The following is a 22,390-nucleotide window of genomic DNA, read 5'->3' on the forward strand; positions in this document are numbered from 1 at the left end:
TTTGAAAAATTAGATCAATATACTACAAGATACTAACTTTTTTTGTTGTCGTTTTTTTCATTCCTATGTTTCACAACATTTTTCTTTTCTGCAACATAAAAACAATATATCTAAATGTTTCTATAGACAGACAGACAGACATTAGATAGATAGACAGACAGACAGACAGACATTAGATAGATAGATAGACAGACAGACAGACAGACAGACAGACATTAGATAGATAGATAGATAGATAGATAGATAGATAGATAGATAGATAGATAGATAGATAGATAGATAGATAGATAGATAGATAGATAGATAGATAGATAGATAGATAGATAGATAGATAGATAGATAGATAGATAGATCGATAGATAGATAGACAGACAGACAGACAGACAGACAGACAGACAGACAGACAGAAAGACAGACAGACAGACAGACATTAGATAGATAGACAGACAGACAGACAGACATTAGATAGATAGATAGATAGATAGACAGACAGACAGACAGACAGACAGACAGACAGACAGACAGACAGACAGACAGACAGACAGACAGACAGATAGATAGATAGATAGATAGATAGATTAGATAATCTTAAATACTACTTAAATACTTGGATAATATTAAAAACTACAAAAAAATTAAGATTTGTAATTATATAGAATTATTATATAGAGAATATTAAACAAGAAAATAAATATTTAATCTAAATTATTAAAATATTTAATAAAAAATACCAAATGTTTAATGTATTCATTTTTAAATATTTATTTAAAAACTACACAAAAGACAACATAAAATGCTTTACATGGACTACTGAAAATACTAGTGAGTAATTACTAGAATTGGTGATTTTTTTTTTTTTTTTATCAATTTGTTTTTAAAATTCATCTACAATGACTAAAAATAATCTAAAAAGACTTTAACAAATTTTGCCCAACACATATAACCAAAAAAATATTTTTCTCAGTCACCCTGTCATTTTTCCTGATATTTTACCCAATTTTTGATAGCGACTGTAGGGCAATCATGAGAAAAAGAAGGCAAAACGGGATGGGAAAATGGTTGCAACCGAGACTTGACCTCCCATTTCCCACTTGAGCACCATGACTCGACACGTCAAAGAACACGCACTAACCACTAGGCCTCCAACCTTGTCATTTTCAGAAAGGCACATGAGATTTAAACCAAAAGAAGAGGAAAAGAAAAAGCAGCAGCAAACCAAAGGTATTCCATCATCCGTCACCGCAGCAATAATGGAACTCTCCAGGATCCCAACATCCATTTCCCATCTATGACAAGGCTTTAAATAGCCCTGTATGTGCGGCTGGGCACATATGTGTGTGTGGGTTAAGAGTGTTCTTAAGCTGAATAATTCAGACGTGAGATGAGAGTAAACAGGGTTAGCAGGAGCGGTGGAGAGACCTAACCTATCTGAACGGGAGAAAATAATTACCCCTCGACTCAAGTTCACCATAAACACTGATCTCTGGCTCTCAACCTCCCTCTAATATAGTTGTATGGCTATTCTAACAGTTTATAGCCTAGAAATTCACTCCTAAGGTGATTCTTACTCTAAAAGAGTAAGCCAAGACGTCTCCAACAAATATTTGGATTTACCAAGTCGACCACTCTACGTGAAGCAAATACTTCATGACAAGCTTCCTATTCTCTAACATTTGTTGACTGGCTTGCTTGGAAGCGCCCCAATGAGCATTAGAAATGCTGTAAAAATCTGTCATATTTGGTTTATCATGTTACAGCGGCATAAAAGATTGAGACAGGGGGTGGTTTGGTGCTTAATGTATTGTGTTAATGACCATGAGTTACACAGAGAGAGAGTTTTGCCCAACAACCCAGTGCCTACTCCAACATGATGGCACTCATAAACAGCCATTCATCATATTGGTCTCCTGCTGAGATAGAGAAAAAGAAAGGACTGTCCAAATAAGACAGCAAACAACTGACAGCTTAAAAAAGCTGAACATTCTTGGAAATATTTCTCACTTGGATCCCTAACACACACATCCAAGAGAACAATCTGTGATCCAGATGGTCATCAGCTGCAACCTCTGAAGCTTAATAAGGCAGTTGTGATGGTTACAGAGACCCCGTGTGCTCTTGAGCAAATCCAAGGCTGTTCACTTTTATTAGAACAACCAAATGTTCTGTACGAGAGAGAGACAGAAACTGCAAACGGCCTTGAACAGTAAGCTCTGAGCCAAGGTCCTCTGTACTATGAGACTGAACTCTCAGAACTTCCTGTTCCTCAAACAGCCTTCACGAACATGGTGGGCTGCCAATGTTCACAACTCACAAAAAAAAATATGCAGTGCTCTTAGTTTCATTACCATATTTATATCCATTCTGCAAATTTTCCAACATCATTAATACAGAAAAAAATGTGGGGAAACGAACAGATTACCTGTTGGACTAAGAGTCTTTTTGCTGAAAGAGAAGCGAGGGTTATTATCAAAAGCACAAAAGCTCAAATTTACATAAAATATGTTATGCTTGTGTGATAAAAACAGCATTTCATTTTATGTTAAATTTAATGTAGAAACCATTTTCACTCAGAAATTGCTCGTAAATTTCAGTAACACGGACTAAAGAGATTTTTCTGCTTATTATTATTACTGCTTATTGATAGTTAGTAAGGTAGTTGTTGTAGTAGTTTTGTTTAGGTATAAGGTAGGGTTAAGGGATCTAGGATATAGTCATGCAGAATAAGACATTAATATTTGCTTTATAAGTACTAATAAACAGCCAACATGCTACGGTACTTATACGCTAATAAGCTAGTAAGTCAAATTTACTTAAAGCCTTTATGTATAATGCATTATAAAAGTAATTTTAATGCATTAATTGTGCCACAGTTAATAACACTTATCAATTCATTGTTACAGATATAAGTATTACAACGCACATACTGTAAATTAATAATTTCAATGCATTATACCCTTTATAACCCCTTATAATGCATTATACATAAAGGCTTTAAGTGAAGTTTTACCGAATAGTGTTACCTAATAACTAACATTCAATTAAACATAAAATTCTGAAGTGGAAAGACTGTAATAGTAACAGTATTTTCTAGTAAAACAATCCAGGATTCTTCTTTTATTTTCAACTTTGAATGATCATTTTTAAAGTGTACTTTAGGTACAGCATAAAATTTGTACTCACGATTTGAGTCATCCAATAGCATTCAACCATGAAACCACGCCCCTCTTGAAGCATCCAGCTCATACAGTAAGTCACATGCTATTGTGTCTATAGGCCACGCCTCTCTACAAGCCACATCCCTCTATGAGCATCCTGCTCCTAAACCACACCCCTTTAGAGACATGAACGTTAGCACACGCCCTCATAAGCATCTAGCCTTCAGGCCACGCCCCTTTAAAAGCCACAGAGCTACAAAGTATGACACTGTGTAAAACAAAGGTTGAATTCAAAATAAAATTGAATTCAAAACTATTTCTGCCATATTTTATGGTATGCTAGTGCTATTTTGAATTTAGACTTTGGCATTTAGCTTTATTTGCCTGCTTAATTAATGTTTTGGTGTAATTAGAGGCAACTAAACATTTTCTCTCTTCTCTAAAAGCAAAACGACCCTTGCCCACATGGAATCTGTTAATTTTTCACATTGACTGCATTGACTGTGGGAAACATTTGCAGAAGGGATATAAATATGGCAATTAACGTAAGAGTGACACATTTTAGGTTGTGAATATTATCTGTTTAAAAATCTGCTGAACAGGTTGCACCACAAATGAAACCTTAGTTCAACAGCCAAAAAAAAAAAAAAACCTTTCTGAAAACTCAACACCAACAGAATGAGACGCTCCATTCTGTTACAGAGGCAAGCAATGGTTCTTTTGCGTAGAAATATTAGATATTATTAGGTCATTTAGGAAAAAAGAACAGTTAACAAAATCTGGCCTCTAAAATTTACACTTATTTTAGCAAGAATAAAGAAATAAAGAAAAAAGATAATCAGAGTCTAGCTGCAAAACACAATATACAAGTTTTATATGAACCACAATAACACATGAAATGATGGGTCCAAATTCATGAAACATTTTTAAGAATGTATTTTTTCTTAACTGCTGTTTTCTTTTCTTACTCAAAAAAAGTTTAGAATATTTTGTATTCCAAAAGATTCTTAAGAATGTTCTTTCTTTCTCTTTCTTTCTTTCTTTGTCTGTCTTTCTTTCTTTTCTGAATTTGCACTTAGCTAATCACTATTAGCATGTAGCTATTCACTGCTAGCCTGACTAACATGTTTGAAGTCCGGTTTGCAAGCATGAGTCAAAAGAACCAACTCCCATGTCTGTACGATATTCTGATGCAAAGATATAGGTCTTGCTAGATGGTTGCTAGGGTACACTGTTTGGTTGCTAGGGAGTGGCTTGACAGCTGCCAATGATTATACTCCAAAGACAGCTTACCAGTATGAATGACATAAACAACCCCCATATCTCTATGACATTCAGATTTGAAGATACACCTCTTTGGGTTTGGGTTGCTAGGGTCGACAATAACGGTTGCTAGGGTGTGGCTAGGAAGTGCCAGTGGTGGTTCATGATTGGTTGTTTGCAGTCCTAAGTCTTAAACACCCATCCCCATGTCTCTACATCACTGTGATCTAAAGATATCCATCTGGCCCTTTGTAATGGCAGTCTAAGTCTAAGTTTCTTATGAAACTTAATCAGAATTCAAATTCTTGAAAATAATCTTCTTAAAAATCACTGCAAGGATAACCTTCAACTCCACAAAGGTAATAATTTTAATGAAATTACTGGGTTGTTGTGCTTATGATAATTATTCTGGTAATCGGCAGGCAAATGACATTTTTTATTGTGTTTTTGAGTCTTCAGCATGACCTGCCATTTTAAAATAAAAATGTTTTTAAGATGTTCTTACCTTCTTTGGAATTCCTAAAGAACTGCACTTAGGAATTCTTACAACCTTCTTGGAATTTCTTAACTTCTTTAAGATTTTCACCATTCTGGCTTCAAAAGTTGCAGTCAGGTCAGTTGAAGACCTTCAAAACCCTGCTCTAACATTACACGTACATCTCCAAATATGCCAGGTAAACACAATAGCCCTTCTGATGAACTATTCAGGATATTCAGACTGTCAGAATTTCTGAGTAACATTACTGCAAGTCTTAGGCACCTCTAAATGTCACATACAAATGACACAAACAGCTCCTGTTCACATTACATCTCCTACCGTTTAAGTCACTTCTTATAAACTGCAAAGTGGCCCAGAGTTTATGCCAGCAGTCAAAAGTTTAACTCTGAGAAACTTGACACAGCGGGACACTCAGTCTATGGAAAAATGTGTCTTATTTTTTAGGACAGGACTTTTTAAGTGGCCTCGGCTGAGTAGTGTGTATTTACGTAGAGCTGTTGCTAAGTATAAAAGAGAACAAGACATTAAATATACAAGAAAGAAGGGCAGATATTCTCGTGTACATCCACTTAAGTGATCTAAAGGCAGAAAATGCAGCGAGAACATCTATTCTCACAGAGAGGGAGGAAAAAGCCTGTGTGCACTGCCACTTGTCACTAAGTGTTAACTCACAACTAGTTACAAGTCCATCGGCAACAGACTTCACAAACGCATGCTCTCGTCCATTTGTGTTCTTAAGTGACCCAAAGCACTTAACACTGAAAAATCACTTTAAAACACACACGCGTACTGCACCCTGAAGTGTGCGAGGGATAGCACTTTATGTAGCACTGGTGCGGGCCATCGCTCTTTGGAAAACAGCGCTCTTAATGTGCACGAGTAGAGACGACATAGTGTACATGAGTGCCACCTTCTCTCTAGCTTTTCCTCTTGATAATTTGGTGCAAAACTACACTTAACCTTGAGTTCATCCTAAAATAAACCAGCAGTGCACACTGAAAATATTCAAATACTAGATTTTTACATTTTTTTTTTTTTTTTGAGTGGCGCTTGTTGGTACAAAACTTACAGTCAATGCTGAGTGTTTTTGGTGACACACACACACACACACACACACACACATACATGTATACATACATATATACACCTGGGTAGTAACTGAGTACATGTAACATGGATTACATTTTCAGATTCCAAAAATTAAGTACTTATAATTAGATTATATTATGTTTCAAAATGTTCATAATCAAGATTACAGTTTCATGGATCACGTGATTACATATGCACACAATGGTAATAAATTATTCACAATTTAATGATTCACCCCAATTCTAATTGTATAATTATTTAGGTTTTTTTCCTTTCTAAATTTATCTACTGTAATGCAATATTTAATGCATTTAATGATGCTAATAACAAGGAATTTGAAATACGTTTTCAGTGTATATATATATATATATATATATATATATACACACACACATAATTATGACATTAGTTTCAACTAAATAAATATATATATTTATTTGCATTTAAAGGTACAGTAGCCAAAAAAAAATATACATTTCAAGTTTCAAAATTATAATTATTATTATTATTATTATTATTTTTTTTTATATATATATATATATATATATATAAAAAACACCTTGAATGTGGAAAACCTCATGTGAAGATGGTTGAGAAAAAGAACACAGATTAAATATATCCGGACTATACGTGTGTCCCCCAGTTGTTTTTGTCTTTCTTTTCTGCCTTTTTCTACTGACAGATTTTATTATAAAAGAGAGAGTAGGGTGTCCCTAAGGAAATATGCAGCGTCTGTACAATATCTGCTCTTAGACATCAATAAACGTCTGGACTTCACTTCTCAAATATAATTCTACAACAGACAGATGGTGTCTGCAGCTAGAGTGAGTTCTTCAGGCTTATCTGCTGAATTAATCTCAGGCTGCGCATTCGTTAGTGAGGTGGAAATGTGGCACATATAGCAGGTCAGCAGTAGGTACGTTCTGCTAGAATAACACCTATTTGACACAACACACATAAGCAGCACCTATAGCAAAGCACAGCAGGCTCACATGATTTCACACTGTGACTATATTATAACATGCAGCACAGTGCTACATACAGTGTGCATGTAGTACTATTACTTTAAACAAGTTGTACTGTATTTTTGATCTAATAAATAGTGAGCATTTCAAAACCAAAATAAACTTACTGAAAAAATTTTGAAACAAGAGTGTATAAAATAAAAATCTTGTTGTAGGGATGTCTAGATATTCTAACTGAAAAAATAAATAAATAAATACTGATTATAAAATGTTTCTTTGCAGTGTAGGGCCAAGCAACAGACTTCCCAAAGCGAGAATGAGTGGGTGAGATGAGAGAAGAGAGGGTAAAATGAAAGATGAATAAAGAGGGAATGGAATGAAGGGCATCTGAAAAGTTGCAAGCACATGGACGGCTGTGATTGAGCTGAGAGAAAACAGCAAAAGATAGTGACCATCCTTGTTTAGCTTGTCAGAGAGAAGGATGGAGGGCTAAATTGCTTTCAAAAGAACAGAGCAGCAAAAAGACTGGCTAGACTTCAATTAAGGCCTTTTTTAATCTACTTCACACACACAAACACTTTTTTTATAGTACTGCAGAGCAGGCATCTCAATGGGTACATCCATAGAAACCACTGAAGGCAATCATAAGGCACAGAGACAACATTTTTTTCATTCAGTGAAAGCATAGAAGCTGTCAAGCTCCAAAAATGACCAAAAAGTAGAGTTAAAAGCATTTTGTCTTTTGTTCAATGGATTAAAAAACAGTAGAGCTCCAACAGCACATAAAATACATCAAAAGTGACAGCAAAACTTTTACAATATTACAACTGTTGCGTGATAAATAAAAAAAAACAGTCACACTGGTACTCCTCATGGTCAAAAATTACCGCATTTGAAACAAATGGAAAACAAATTGCATCTAGTGAAGACATTTGCCACCGCATCCAAACAAAATCTTAAGCCGGGCTCACACTGTGCGATTTTTAATAGTCTTTTGCGATTGCTGCTTGTCACGCTGTACGAACATGATCCCCATGTCAGACTGTAGGATCTCAGTTGTCTTAATGTCAGACTGTACGACAGTCAAGACGCGACAAAAACGGACGTACTCAAGAAGACATGTCCGGAGTTTTACGTCATCAACACGTGACGCGCGTTCTCTCGCTATAATGGTAGCTAGCAAACAACAGCAACGTCTAGCGTTAGTTTTATTAATTACATGCCTTGATGTTAAAAAAAAACGAAAAAGACGACGTGTGTGGAGCAAGTCATGGCTGGGCAAAAGAGGACTTTATGGACTTCCAGTTCTACAGAGCGAACTTGAGGTAATTTTGTTATTCGAGTTTAAACATCCTGCCCCTTAATAAATAAACTTTAAGTAAACTTTACTTTGTACATATATTGTTTTTACAAATAACGAAGTTGAAGTTTGAAGTTGTCGCGCTAATTGCGTCATCAAGTTCAGTGCTCCTATTGGTTCTTGGTTTGACGGTCATCGTAGGAGATGTCACACTGCAGGAAAGTGTCTGAAATCTTCTGACACTGCCAGAATTTAATCGGAGGAAAAAATTGATCGCAACGGCCATTAATCGGCTGTCGGTGAACATGTCAAACCAGCGATCTAGACAACCGATTTTAGCCTAGGATTATAGGAATCTTTTAGGATTTTAGGATTTTCAAAATTTGTCTCAGACGAACAAATCGTGGCCAAAATCGCACAGTGTGAGCCGGGCTTTACTGAAAGCTCTCTTTTTTTTTTAAATATCAACACATTTGTTCAAATTTGGAACACAGCTTGTTTAAATGTATTGCTTTGATTTTCTTGCAGTTTTACAGTAAAACATGTTTTGAAAAATATTTCATATACAATTTTAAAAAAGTACTTTTGTGCATTTTTCATTACAACAAACAAAATTCTATAACTTTTTTTTTTCTCCACTTCAGCAATAATTTGTCAAATGTCTTCTTTAAAAAGAGACTTAAGTATGTGCTCCAAAACATTTAAGATTTACAACAGATTAAGTTGTAAATTTCATTTTCAGGTCTATGCTAACAGGTAATAAATCAATTATAACTACTGCATAAATAGAATTAAGAATGATACAAAAAAAAAAAAATCCCCTAAAAATACGCAATATTAAATACAACTAAAATACAGTATATTCATTTCATCAAAGTCAAATAAAATAATAAAAAAAATTATAATAATTTAACACCATGCGTGGAGCACCAGAAGGTTAAGCTCCTTTCAGATGTTTTTGCTAAACGTTTGTTGTGTTTTTAAGATAAAGTAATGATGACGCTCTAGTAAGACATCTTGAGGAGTTTTCTAGGTTTGTAGGTTAAGCATACACACAGACACAGTCTCCCTGCTAAATTTGTTTAACATATTTGCATGCGGCATCATAAACACCCAGTGGTGCTGCTCTTGTTGCATTATGGTGCAAAAAAGCAGGCTGAATCAAAGTGACAATTAAGAGTCTCTCACATGATACAGCCCTGATAATTAATTCAGATTCATATGGACCGAGTGTCCACTTTCCCTTCCAAATCACCCAGAGCCCACACGATCAATACGTTCACACATGCTAAAGTACGATTGCTGTGACAGCAGAAAGGGAATCATGGCACAGCACATACTTCCCATAATCAAGAGCACATCTCTAAGTCTCCAGAGAGCATTACATGCACACATACACAGACTGGGATGATGAATTAAATATGGGCTGCTGAAGAAGCAGCCGACCTTTGACCTCTGGGTGAGGGACGGGGCGAGCAGGCGTGAAAGGTAATCGCAGAGACAGAGGGGAACAATCGGCCATTCGAGCTCAAGATACGCGCGTGAGCCTTTTTAGCAGGAGTGACCAGATGAGGTCTGTGAGGACTTGAGGATTTTAGGGATTTCTTTAGGAGAAAAGGAGAGGGGGGCTAATGGAAAGCTAGATGTATTAGAGAAAGACGGATGCGGGTGCGCTGGAGGGGGCAGCTGTGAGAAGTCGCCAAATGGTGTGAATGAATCGTGAACACAGTCAATAGTGCGTGTGAAGGACGAGCGGGGTTAAACCTCCACATGTGACCCAAAAGAGAGAATGAAGTGAGGAGACGAGGAAAATAGGAAGAAAACGCAAAAGAAATGGAGAGAGACAAAACCACTCCATTTAGCAAAACAAAATCTCACAATATATAGTCCATTAGAGACGGGAAAAAAACTAATCCCAGACAAGAACTTTAATATAGAAAGAAAGAAAGAAAGAAAGAAAGAGAAAGAAAGAAAGAAAGAAAGAAAGAAAGAAAGAAAGAAAGAAAGAAAGAAAGAAAGAAAGAAAGAAAGAAATATAAATTAATGAATGAATGAATGAATGAATGGAAAAGTAACTAAGTAAAGAAATAAATTAATTAATAAATGCATACAATTAGTATAATAATATACATTATCTGAAATAAATGTGAGTGGTGCTTATCCGTGAAACAAATGGCACCACAAAGTGAAAAAGTTAATAGAAAAAAAATTAATTAATTAAACGTAATATAATATATAAATAAATAAATAAGTGTGTAATGTTTATCCATGAAAAACATGTCACCACAAAGTGACAGTTAATAGAAAAACAAACAAACAAATAAATAAGTAATTCAAATTAGTATAATAATAATATACATTATCTGTAATACATGTGAGTGGTGCTTATCCATGAAAAACATGCCACTACAAAGTGACAAAGTTAATGGGAAAATAAACAAAATAACAATAATAATAATAATAATAATAATGTAAATAAATAAACGTGAGTAGTGCTTATCCATTAAAAAAAAAAAAAAAAAAAAAAAACATTACCATGAAATGCCAAAGTTATAAGAGAAAAATAAAATAAAAAAATTAAATAAAATAATACTGCGTCTACACCGGACGCAAGCGGTGTGACAAAATACTATAGACTATACCATATACTATAGAACTCATTATAATCAGTGATGCTGTCTACACTGGATGTGGCGTGGCGCGGCAACAAATCACCAACAAAAAACTGCTGCCACGTTCTACTTATGACATATTGGCACAAATTTCAACTGATTTTCAACAGTTGCTTTGTCGCGTCTAGTGTATAGACAGACTTTAGCTGTTGCGGCGTGGTGCGAAACGACAACTGTTGCGTCCGGTGTAGACACTGTGTAATATTAATTTATTTATGTTTGTATTTATGTATGTATTTGTTTGTTTAAAATTGACAAAAAGTATAATATTAATTAAAAATAATAACATTAATCAAATGAATTGTACATTATCTAAATTAAGTGTGAATGGTGCTTGTCCATGCAAAGCATTCCACCACGAAGTGGCAAAGTTTAATACTTAGTGTTTGTTGAAATCCTTCAGCTTGAGCAGTATTAATGGGAATGCTTGCCTCAGCAAACTGCACTAATTAGAGGGAGGAATATGGCTGTCTGTAGCATGATGAGCTAATGGATTTCCTCTCACTACATTTCCTGTCCATCACTGTAAGACGTGTGTCATACTCCTGCGTGGGTGTGCGTGTGTGGCCTACGGTGACCATCTGTGGATACTTTTATTATTATTTTTAAAGCACAGCTGGTCACACTGACAGAGAGAAAGGGAGAGGCTCCTGGGATCTCATAGAAACATTTTCTGCTTATATTATTATTATTATTTAGTCATTTAGCAGACGCTTTTATCCAAAGCGATATCCAAAACTAAAAGCTAAAACTTTATAAATACTACCTATACACATTTTAAAAAAATAAAGAAATTCAATAAAAATGCCAAATGCATACAACAAAATTTCAAAACTTAACATTTAAAAAATATAAATAAATAAAGCTAAAAAACAATTCAAAATATTAAAAAACAAAAGGTATAAGAGTATAATAATGATTCTAACATAACACTAAGCCAAACACCAAAAAAACAACAACTATATACATGTATATGTACAACCACACACACATACATACATGTCATACATATATAAATATATATACATGCACATTTATAAATTCTTAATTACACATAGTAAGAAATGGTTATAAAAACTGAAACAGAAGTGAAACAAGTAGTAGAAAAGAGGAGAAATAAAAAATGATACTTATATATACCATAGCTCACTCCAGTTATTGTTTCTAGTTAGTAAAATCATATTAAATTACATTTTTAGACCATCTTTAAACAATGAACTTTCAGAATTTTAATTTATTTTAATATATAATCTAATTTTTAATTTATTTTAATTCACAATTTAATTTACAATTGAATAAGACTAAATGAATGGCTAATTTACACTTGATTAAGCAAATTACAATCACAGATCATCAGAATGTATTTTGATGTTGCATAGTACCATGAACTGACATTATTGTAGTCCAATGAGATTTCAGTTTGGGTGGGGCAACACAGATTACACTGATTAGGGAAAAAAAAAAACTTGCTCACACTGATAAAATCACCAAGTCGCTGTGCTATCGGGCTCACAGACGTTTCTATTTGACAACAGCAACAGAACGAACAAGCACTTGTGTATCACTTTCCACAGAAGCTTCATGAGAAACGGAAAATACTCCGATAACACACAATCTCTTGCACCCTAATTGAGAGTTCAATGAAAGCTTTATATTTCTCTGCAGGTTGAGCAGTGCTGCGGATGTAATTACAGAAGCCCGCTCTCATCCGGACCACATGTTGACCGATTCAGAGGCCCATTATGTCATTAAGTCCTTCTAAATGTGAACTGCAGAGTGAAATGTGCATGCCGATTGCGATGAGGGTTTTGCTTTGTGCCTTTTGGTAGGGAGATAAAGAAGTGTGTGCTTGTGTGTGACGTTGATCTCTTAATTTCAGCATTCAGACACAGCACCTGTAGTACAAACATATTGTATGGCGAATTTTAGAGCTAAGCTGAAAGCTTTTAGTCTCTTTCTCTAGTAAGCTGTTGCTGGGTGAATAGAGGGAGGTTTCGGTTTAAAGTGCTTTTCTAGAAATAAAAAGACACACCGTAAGTGTTTTAACACAGTGTGAGCAGTTCTGCAGGTCATGTATTGATGGAAACACACACACACACACACACACACTCACCCCTGACGAAGGGTATGCCGTCCACCCGAGCTCTGCTGTGGCGGTCCGGGTGTCCATTAATGTTTCTGAAAAGCACACAAAACAAAGTTTTATGATGAATCAGGAAAATTTATGTTGCAGATATTCATTTAGAACTGTGGTATCTTAACAGAGAAAAACTGAACTGGGTGTTTCAGATAAGGGAGGAATGAAAAGTGCTGTTCTAGAATTCAAACTCTCTGCAGTGCCACTTTTACACCACAGTGGCCCTGTGTTTCTGAAGATGGATATAGGATAAGCTGTCTGTGTCCTTAAAGTGGTCAGCTCTTGTCTGACCTTATCAGAGGAGATATCTTTGACCAGCCGGGAGAATAATCCACATACACACACTCCACCAAACACAGATAAGATGGTTGAAAGCGATGGATTGATACCTGACTTTAACATCGATGACCATCAAAGATAACGTTAAACCATCAAAACACAAAATTCAACAAAACAGGTGCCACTTGTGTCCCTCATACATGTGTGTTAAAAAATGAATAGCTGATGTCAGTTTTTACAGACATTTAGCACAAAAATAAATAAATACACTTTAGTCTTTAGTAATTTTGTTCTATTTTATTTATTATTATTTTTTTATTATTTTTTTTATTTGTCATGAGAGATTAATTTTTAATATTTCCTCATACCCCTTTCCAATTTCTCATTAGTACATTATTAGTAAATTATTACATATAGTTATTATATATTATAATATTAGCAAAAAATCACATTATACGGGAATATATACGGGAATAAAGCTAGCAGTTTTTTAAAGATTTTGATTGACTTAATGTATTATTCATAGAACATTCAAGGGATCCACACAAATCTCAGTTTTTTTTTTTTTTTTTTACAAAATAAAAATAATAAAGTTTTATTTTTTATCAGTTTTCTCTCTCTGTCTCTCATCTTTATTTAATGAACATACATTTTAGGTCCTCATGTGAAAAAGTGTTAGTTAGTTAGTTAGTTAGTTAGTTAGTTAGTTAGTTTGTCAGTTAGTTAGTTATTTTAACTAAATAAATACATATATACATTTTATTTTTTAATAGTTTCTTCTTTATTTCATTAAGATTTTTGGTCTTTCTTGTTTTCAATTTCTCCTTTCCATTATAGCATAAATGCACAATGTCAAAGATTTTTTTCTTCCTTTAAAATAATGAACTATTCCATCATTTTAAATAAATAAATATTCTGAAATATGACCATTTAAGAGTAGACAGCTACTAAAAATATTAGCATCAAATTATCTTCCCAAGAGGTACAGTTCTGTAAAAAAAATTTAAATAAAAATAAAATTTAGAAACTTTTAAAATTTAAAAGCTTTAGGCAACCAGCTTCAGCAGATTTTTGAGTTTTCTCAACTTGTTTTAAGTTTATACAACAGAAAGTAGAGAAAACTCAAAAATCTGCTGAAGCTGGTTGCCTTAAACTTTTCCATTTTCTCAACTTTTTTACAGTGCAGTGGCTCATATGAAAGAGCATCTCAGTGAATACTTAAAATCATCCAAACACTCAACCAAACCACATCAGTGTAAACAGATCTACACCCAACTCCTAAACCAACCAACAGCCATTCTCCTTCTACCCTTCCCTCTGGGTCTGTCACACACACACACGTATACACACACGCACTGTAGCTTAATTGCATCCCCGTGCGTCCCGCTCCGAGCGAAACCTGTCACAATGGGATGGTTGTAAGTAACGAGTGATGTCACAGGAGAGAGAAAAGATGAAGAATATCCACTCTTTCCACAAAACACAATCCGACGCTACGCACCGGAAGCCAACTGTCATTTCCACTCTCCTCTCACTCTCTGCGTCCCTCGCATCTCCATCTCCCTGGAGTTAATCATACACTCTTCTCCTTTGACGTTTCTCTATATTTCAAGAGGAAGAAAGAGAAGATGAAGTAAGAAAGTTTCACTCTCTTTCAGATAGATGAGGAGAAGCAGATGACAAGCACTCAAGAATCCCGCTGATGGATTCATAACATGATGTATAATTCTGCGATAACGTGGCACTCTCCTCCCCGGCCGTCAATAACTCACCGCCGGCTGATCGAGAAAACACATACTCACTCGTATGAATGGTAACGCGTATTGTCAAACACTTCAGGAAAGCATCAATAAGGCTCATAAAGTTTTTATCCAAGTCAGTGGCAGCCGGTAATGCCCAGTTAACTTTCTCTAACACAACCAATCCAATTCAAATCAGCATTCCTCAGTCTAACCGTGTTTATTCTCTGTATGCAGGCAACATTTCCAAGACCTGAGCTGCATACTTGGGTTTTTAGACTCATATTCAACAGTTCCAAGCGGTAGACAGCAAAATAATGCTATCTTTTAAGGCGCATGTGTAATGTTAAAACAGACCCCAATGCACCGCAAGCTCAGTGATGAGTCAAGAGTCTAGATGGATATATTTTATTCAGTACTAAAAAATACTGTTCAAAATTTGGAGCCAGTTTTTTTTTTTTTTTTTTAGATTAATTAATTAAAACAATTTAAATAAGTCTCTTTAATACAGTATTATTTTGAAGTATATTACAATTTTAAATCAGGAATTTAAATATATTAATAGCATATTTTTTTATGACAAACATTGTTCAGTCAAATAGGTAACCCTATCCATAGTCCAAACTTGCATAGGGGAGCTCATTTTCATGAAAATAAAATAAAATAAAATTAATTAATTAATATAATAAATTATAAAAAACAAAGTAATGAAAAAATAAAATAAAACTAAAGTAAACTAAAGTAATAGTAAACTAAAGTAAAACAAAGCAATGTAAAATGATATAAAATTAAATAAAAACAAATAAATAAATAAACAAAATATAAAATAAAAAATAATAAAATAAAACTAAAATAAATCACAAGCTACTTAAATATTTAAATAATATTAAATTAAAATAGCATTCCAAGCCACAACATACTTAAAATAAATAAATAATATAAATAAAACCAAATATTAAATTAAAATATCATGCCAAGCTCAAACTACTTGAGAAATAAAGCTAATTTAAAATAATAATAATAATAATAATAAATGTAAATAAATATAATATAAATAAGCATCACAAGCTACTTAAATATTTAAATGAACAAATTAAAATAGCACAAAGTCACAAGATACTTAAAAAGTATAATATTAAATTTTAACAGCAAAAATCAAGACTTGTGAGAAAAAGATTACATTAACACGTTGAGTGATTCTGTTGTTATTGATCGGTGATGATTGATGAAGACTCTGTTGGTAATAATAAACAGAAGATCAATCATTCATTGATTGATTATGACATAATTGGGAGATCGGAGAGTTAAGAGCCAATCAGAGACACTCTTTACAGCTGTGGGCAGGGCAGGGGGTGATTATTGGAGATATTAAATGCCCAGACTAAAAAAAATGCACACACAATACAACACACACATTGTGGTTCAGCTCTGTTATTACACACTGCATAATTCAATTGCTCTAAATAGCACAGGCTGTGCGGTTCTTCCAGCAGCTGGTGTCTCAGAGGAGACCGACCTCTGTACATTACTTCCCTCAGGAGATACATCCTCCTCCTGAGAAATCACTCTCATTCGGCGTGTGTGAGGGGAACGGGGCCGCTGGTTCAGAGCTTAATGCTTTTTGAGGTCATATCAGCTTCCAGCTCATTAAAATGCAACATGTGGCCTATAATAAATTAGCATAATGGCACAAAGGGATCATGGAATCTTGTTAGGATGCAAAACGTCAACAAAGAGATACAAAACGGAGCCCACCAGAAAAAGCAGAGCGTAGGAAGGTGCGAGCACACTGAGTAGATCAAATATTTCATGCATAATAGTAAAGTCAATCTCATTTACACGCGGTGACCCTCTTTACCACTGTCATTACACACAAGGTCGCTTGCTGTTTTCTGTTCTCTTTGTGTTTAGAGCTTCACTGAACAGTTTTTCTTTACCCTTCCCTGCACCCGTTGTGTCCTGCTGAAACCTGGCATGTCGCAGTATACTGCAAAAACCAACTGTATTTTCAGCCAGTGACATCAAATAAGGGTCCACAATATTATATTTGGTAAGAATACAAATTTTGTGAAAATCTATTCTGAGACTTGCGATGAAAGAGATGTGTGTGTGTGTGTGTATATATATATATATATATAAAGCAACTATATGTAAGCACTATTAGCAACAAAAAAAACTACAGTACATTAAAGCATTTAAATGAGCAAAATCTTTGTAAATATATTTGTTATACAATTAATTACGTAACTAGAAAAAAATATTAAAAATAAATTTAAAATAAATAATAAATAAATAAATAAAACAAAGCACCAGTTTCTGGTTAAATAAGCAGTGTAAATTCTGCAAACATTTACAAAATATATCTTTTTGTGTTCTGAGAAAGAAAAAATGTCATACAGCCACAGGTTTGTAAATGATGATTTATTTAATTTTGTTTTATTTAATAATTTTTTTTTTTTTTTTTTTTTTGGTGAACTATCCCTTTAAGAGCTTCATTTCACAGTTTATCTTCATTTCACCCTTAAGACACGATTACAGTACATATATCTCTGTTATCCGTGAATGTATTGTAAAAAAACTCACCTTTCCTAGAGCACCAGCTCACTGGTTTTATTAAATCCGAGCAGAACTCCACTCCCAAAACCTGCAGAGCTGCAGTGCAATAAGCAGAGAGTCTGTTTTAATCAGAAGTTTGGTCCTGAGGGCCTGAGTGATGTCACGGCTCTTAAATAAAGCTGGGTAAATAAACTGATTCATCTCAGTGGGTCAGAGCGCCACGCTTCAGTGACAGCAGAGCTATGACCCTCACCACGGACACAGCCGCATCATTCACCCGCTGGCAGGTGAGGTCAGTGACCCACGACCCCAGAGCACTTGAGCGCATCTCTTTCGGCCTGTCGTATTTACACTAGGCGTTCAGGGCTAAGACTTTAATATTTAATGCAGGATAGTGCCAGTACAGAAAAAGCACATTAAACATTGAGCAGCCCTCCGCTCTCCGATCAATACTGTGGTTCTCACCATGAAATTGCTCACCTGAACACACACACACACACACACACACACACAGGTGCAACATCCACACAAACAACTCCAGAGCAGCGTGGAATGATATTGACCAAAACCTTGCACAAGTAGAGTTTCTGGGCTACATATAAAGAAGACTGTCCCGGGAGTTTCACAGCGCTGGTTCAGTGGTAGAATCTACTTTATAACTGTAGTGCGCCTTGCTACAAGTTACTTCAAATTTAAAGTAGTTCAACGACAGTCAAGTTCCTCTTCTAAAAAAATAAATAACACTACAAGCAACAAACAAAATGATACGTAAACGACAATAAAGCTTTGACGGGGGAAAATCTAAATCAAAATATCTGTGTGATCATACAATGCATTAACTAGAAAAAATATATATATCATATATAATTATATAATATATAATTTGATATGATTTATTGAATTATCAAATATATAAAATACACTAAAGTTTAAGGTGGCAAAATCTTTTAAAATATATTCATGTGATCATAAAAGTGATCATATACAGTGAGGTCAATAAGTATTTGATCACCCTGTGATTTTGCAAGTTCTCTTACTTAGAAATCATGGAGGGGTCTACAATTTTCAGCATAGGTGCATTTCCACTGTGAGAGACAGAATCTAAAAATAAAAATCTGGAAAATCACATTGTATGATTTTTTAACTATTTATTTGTGAATTACTGTGTCAAATAAGTATTTGATCACTTGAGTCAAAAAAATTTAATATTTGGTACAGAAGCATTTGTTAACAATTACAGAGGTCAAACGGTTCCTGTAGTTCTTCACCAGGTTTGCACACACTGCAGGAGGGATTTTGGCCCACTCCTCCATACAGATCTTCTCTAGATCTGTCAGGTTTCGGGGCTGTTGCTGAGCAACACGGAGTTTCAGCTCCCTCCATAGATTTTCTATTGGATTTAGGTCTGGAGACTGGCTAGGCCACTCCAGAACCTTGATATGCTTCTTATGGAGCCACTCCTTGGTTTTCCTGGCTGTGTGCTTTGGGTCATTGTCATGTTGGAAGACCCAGCCATGACCCATCTTTAATGCTATGACTGAGGGAAGGAGGTTTTTGCCCAATATGTCACAATACATGGCCCCGTTCATCCTTTCCTTAATACAGTGCAGTCGTCCTGTCCCCTGTGCAGAAAAACACCCCCAGAGCATGATGCTTGCAGGCCCATGCTTCACTGTAGGTATGGTATTATTGGGATGATACTCATCATTCTTCTTCCTCCAAACACGGCGAATGGAGTTAAGACCAAAAAGTTCTACTTTGGTCTCATCTGACCACAGGACTTTCTCCCATGACTCCTCTGGATCATCCAGATGGTCCCTGGCAAACATCAGACGGGCCTGGACATGGGCTGACTTAAGCAGGGGAACCTTCCGTGCGATGCAAGATTTTAAACCATGACGTCTTAGTGTATTACTGATAGTAGCCTTGGAAACGATGGTCCCAGCTATCTTCAGGGCATTGACCAGCTCCTCCCGTGTAGTTCTGGGCTGATTCTTCACCATTCTTAGCATCATTGATACCCCACGAGGAGAGATCTTCCGTGGGGCCCCAGTCCGAGGGACATTGACAGTCATCATTAGCCTCTTCCATTTTCTGACAATTGCTCCAACAGTTGTTCTTTTTTCACCAAGCTGCTTGGCAATTGCCCCGTAGCCCTTTCCAGCTTTGTGAAGGTCTACAATTTTGTCTCTTGTGTCTTTTGACAGCTCTTTGGTTTTGCCCATGTTGCTACTTAGGCTACGTCCACACGAAGACGGGTTTCTCCGTATCCAATCTTTTTTTTTGCCTCAAATTACGTGTAAACGGAGTCGTCTCAGGAAATATCTGCGTCCACACGGAATCACTGAAACCGACTGAAAACGATGTAGTATACATGCCAGACCAATATGTGGCGCTGTAATTCTGCCACAGAGATACACAAAAAAACAGAGAAGAAGACTTGGACCATGTGCGTAAACCTTGCGCGCTGAATATAAACTAACACACAAAGCAGAAGATTTTGCTTTAATAAAACGAATGAGCTCAGTAGGTTCTGCAGCACGAACACAGGCACGTAGTCTGACGTTGTTGTTGTTGTCGCTGTTATGTGACGTAGCGGTGTCTGATTAGGGGCGAGACGTGGGCTGATGACGTCATCGTTTCAGAAAATATACGGATTCGCCGTCCACACGAAAACATGAAACCGGCGTTTTCAAATTTATCCACCCTGGGACCCGGTTTCAAAAATGATCGGTTTCACTCTTTGAAAACGCCGGTTTCGTGTGGACGAAACGCCTATTCGGTAAAAAATGTATGCGTATACAGAGAAACCCGTCTTCGTGTGGACGGGGCCTTAGACTTTGGCTGATTGTGGGGTGCACAGGTGTCTTTATGACAGCTAACGACCTCAAACAGTTGCTACTAATTTAGAATCATGAACAGAGTGTAGCTGGACTATTTAAAAGCAAAATAACAGGTCTTTGAGAGTCAGAAATCTGACGGATAAGCAAGTGATCAAATACTTATTTGACACAGTAATTCACAAATAAATTGTTAAAAAATCATACAATGTGATTTCTGGATTTTTATTTTTAGATTCTGTCTCTCACAGTGGACATGCACCTATGCTGAAAATTGTAGACCCCTCCATGATTTCTAAGTAAGAGAACTTGCAAAGTCACAGGGTGATCAAATACTTATTGACCTCACTGTATATATATATATATATATAAATACATACATACATACATACATATATTATGGCCAAATTACTCAAATTAAATCATATATAAATAAATAGTTAAATACATAACTAAATCATTACATAAATATTTGAATAATTAAATACATAAATAAATGCATAAATAAATAAATAAATCATTCATTCATTTTTTCTTCCACATTTCATTTTCAGGGTTACGGTTTCGGCACATAATTCATTTTCATTTCATTTTCAGGGTTATTTAACACATACATAAATAAATGCATAAATGAATAAATAAATAAATAAACAAACAAATTAATATTTATTTATGCATTTATGTGTTAGGTATATATTTAGTCATTTAATTATGTATTTAAAGATTTATTTATATATTTCAACATTTATTTAATGATTTAATTTTGAGTAATGTGGCCCTCCATAGTACATAAGATGAATGAATGAATAAATATATTGAGAAATGTATTAATATTCCCATAAATTTTTGGACACAGCTGGTTGGGGATAAAAGCACACATGGTAAAAAAAAATGGCTGTGACAAGTATATATTTAAAACTTAAATCAACGTTGTATTTTTGCCTCAAAAACAATAAAGACTTTTCTCGTGCTGAATTGGTGAGGGTGAAAACTGTTTAATGGATATATTTAGACTAAGACAAAATAAATAAATAAAATATAAGTGAGACTACAACTGATTGACTGCACCATTTATCATGGCCTAAATATTTTGTTAAAAAAAAAAAAAAATACACACAGATGATCAAACCAGTTCATTAACATCAACCATCTAAACAAACCGATTCCCTAATATGAATCAAACGGATCAGTACAACACTACAATGAAAATATTTTGACAATTTCTGACATTCTAACACTCACTTTTCATGTCATGGTGTGTTAGGGAAAAAAATATTCTGATCTACAGCTAGTTACTTTATCTCAGGCTGATTTTCAACATCATTGTTCTTTCATTTATAGATATATTAAAGTGAATATGGTTCAGACTCTAGTTAGGGAACAGCCAGATGGGGTGAAACGGGTCTCACATCAGCCATGACCAAACCACACAGACTTATCAGATACTTCAACACCTGTCCCTCGCTCTGACGGGGTGAAAATGAATCCTGAGCCACATCTGAGCGTCTGTGTGTGTATGTGTGACATATGAGAGGAAATCCTTAGCGGTGGCTGTTAGAATCACATGTTGAAGAACGGGGGAAATCAGTAAGTGTGAAAGAGAAGGAAAGGACGAGTGTGAGAGAAGGGACACGCTACAACTGATCGATTTCAATGTGAAAAAACCCTCGAGAACAATGAACAATGGAGCAACAGCTTATTATCAGGATTCTTGTAAAAGAGCAGAAAGAGCGAAACAGACACAGGTCAATATGAATGAAAAATTGGATCTTTGAGAGGATCAAAGCCATTTCGTTTTCTCTAATTATTTCTAAATGACACTTGTTAATTACAGTTTCGTAAGAAGTTATTGTTCCAATTGTCAGCGTTTGTGACAGATAAATATGACTCTAGTCT

General features: G+C 35.2%; 1 protein-coding gene across 1 annotated transcript in view; it reads right to left on the reverse strand.

The window, feature by feature from the left end:
- The window catches only part of ephb1 (EPH receptor B1), a gene marked incomplete at its 3' end in the record, with an annotated part of 243,532 nt that overhangs the window by 137,208 nt on the left and 83,934 nt on the right, over positions 1-22,390 (reverse strand). The window contains exon 2 of the mRNA XM_079434618.1: positions 13,057-13,121. Within this exon, the coding sequence (XP_079290744.1) occupies positions 13,057-13,121 (65 nt within the window). The remainder of the gene's footprint in view (positions 1-13,056; positions 13,122-22,390) is intronic.

Source organism: Barbus barbus (assembly GCF_936440315.1).
Source record: "Barbus barbus genome assembly, chromosome: 15".
Lineage (NCBI taxonomy): Eukaryota > Metazoa > Chordata > Actinopteri > Cypriniformes > Cyprinidae > Barbus > Barbus barbus.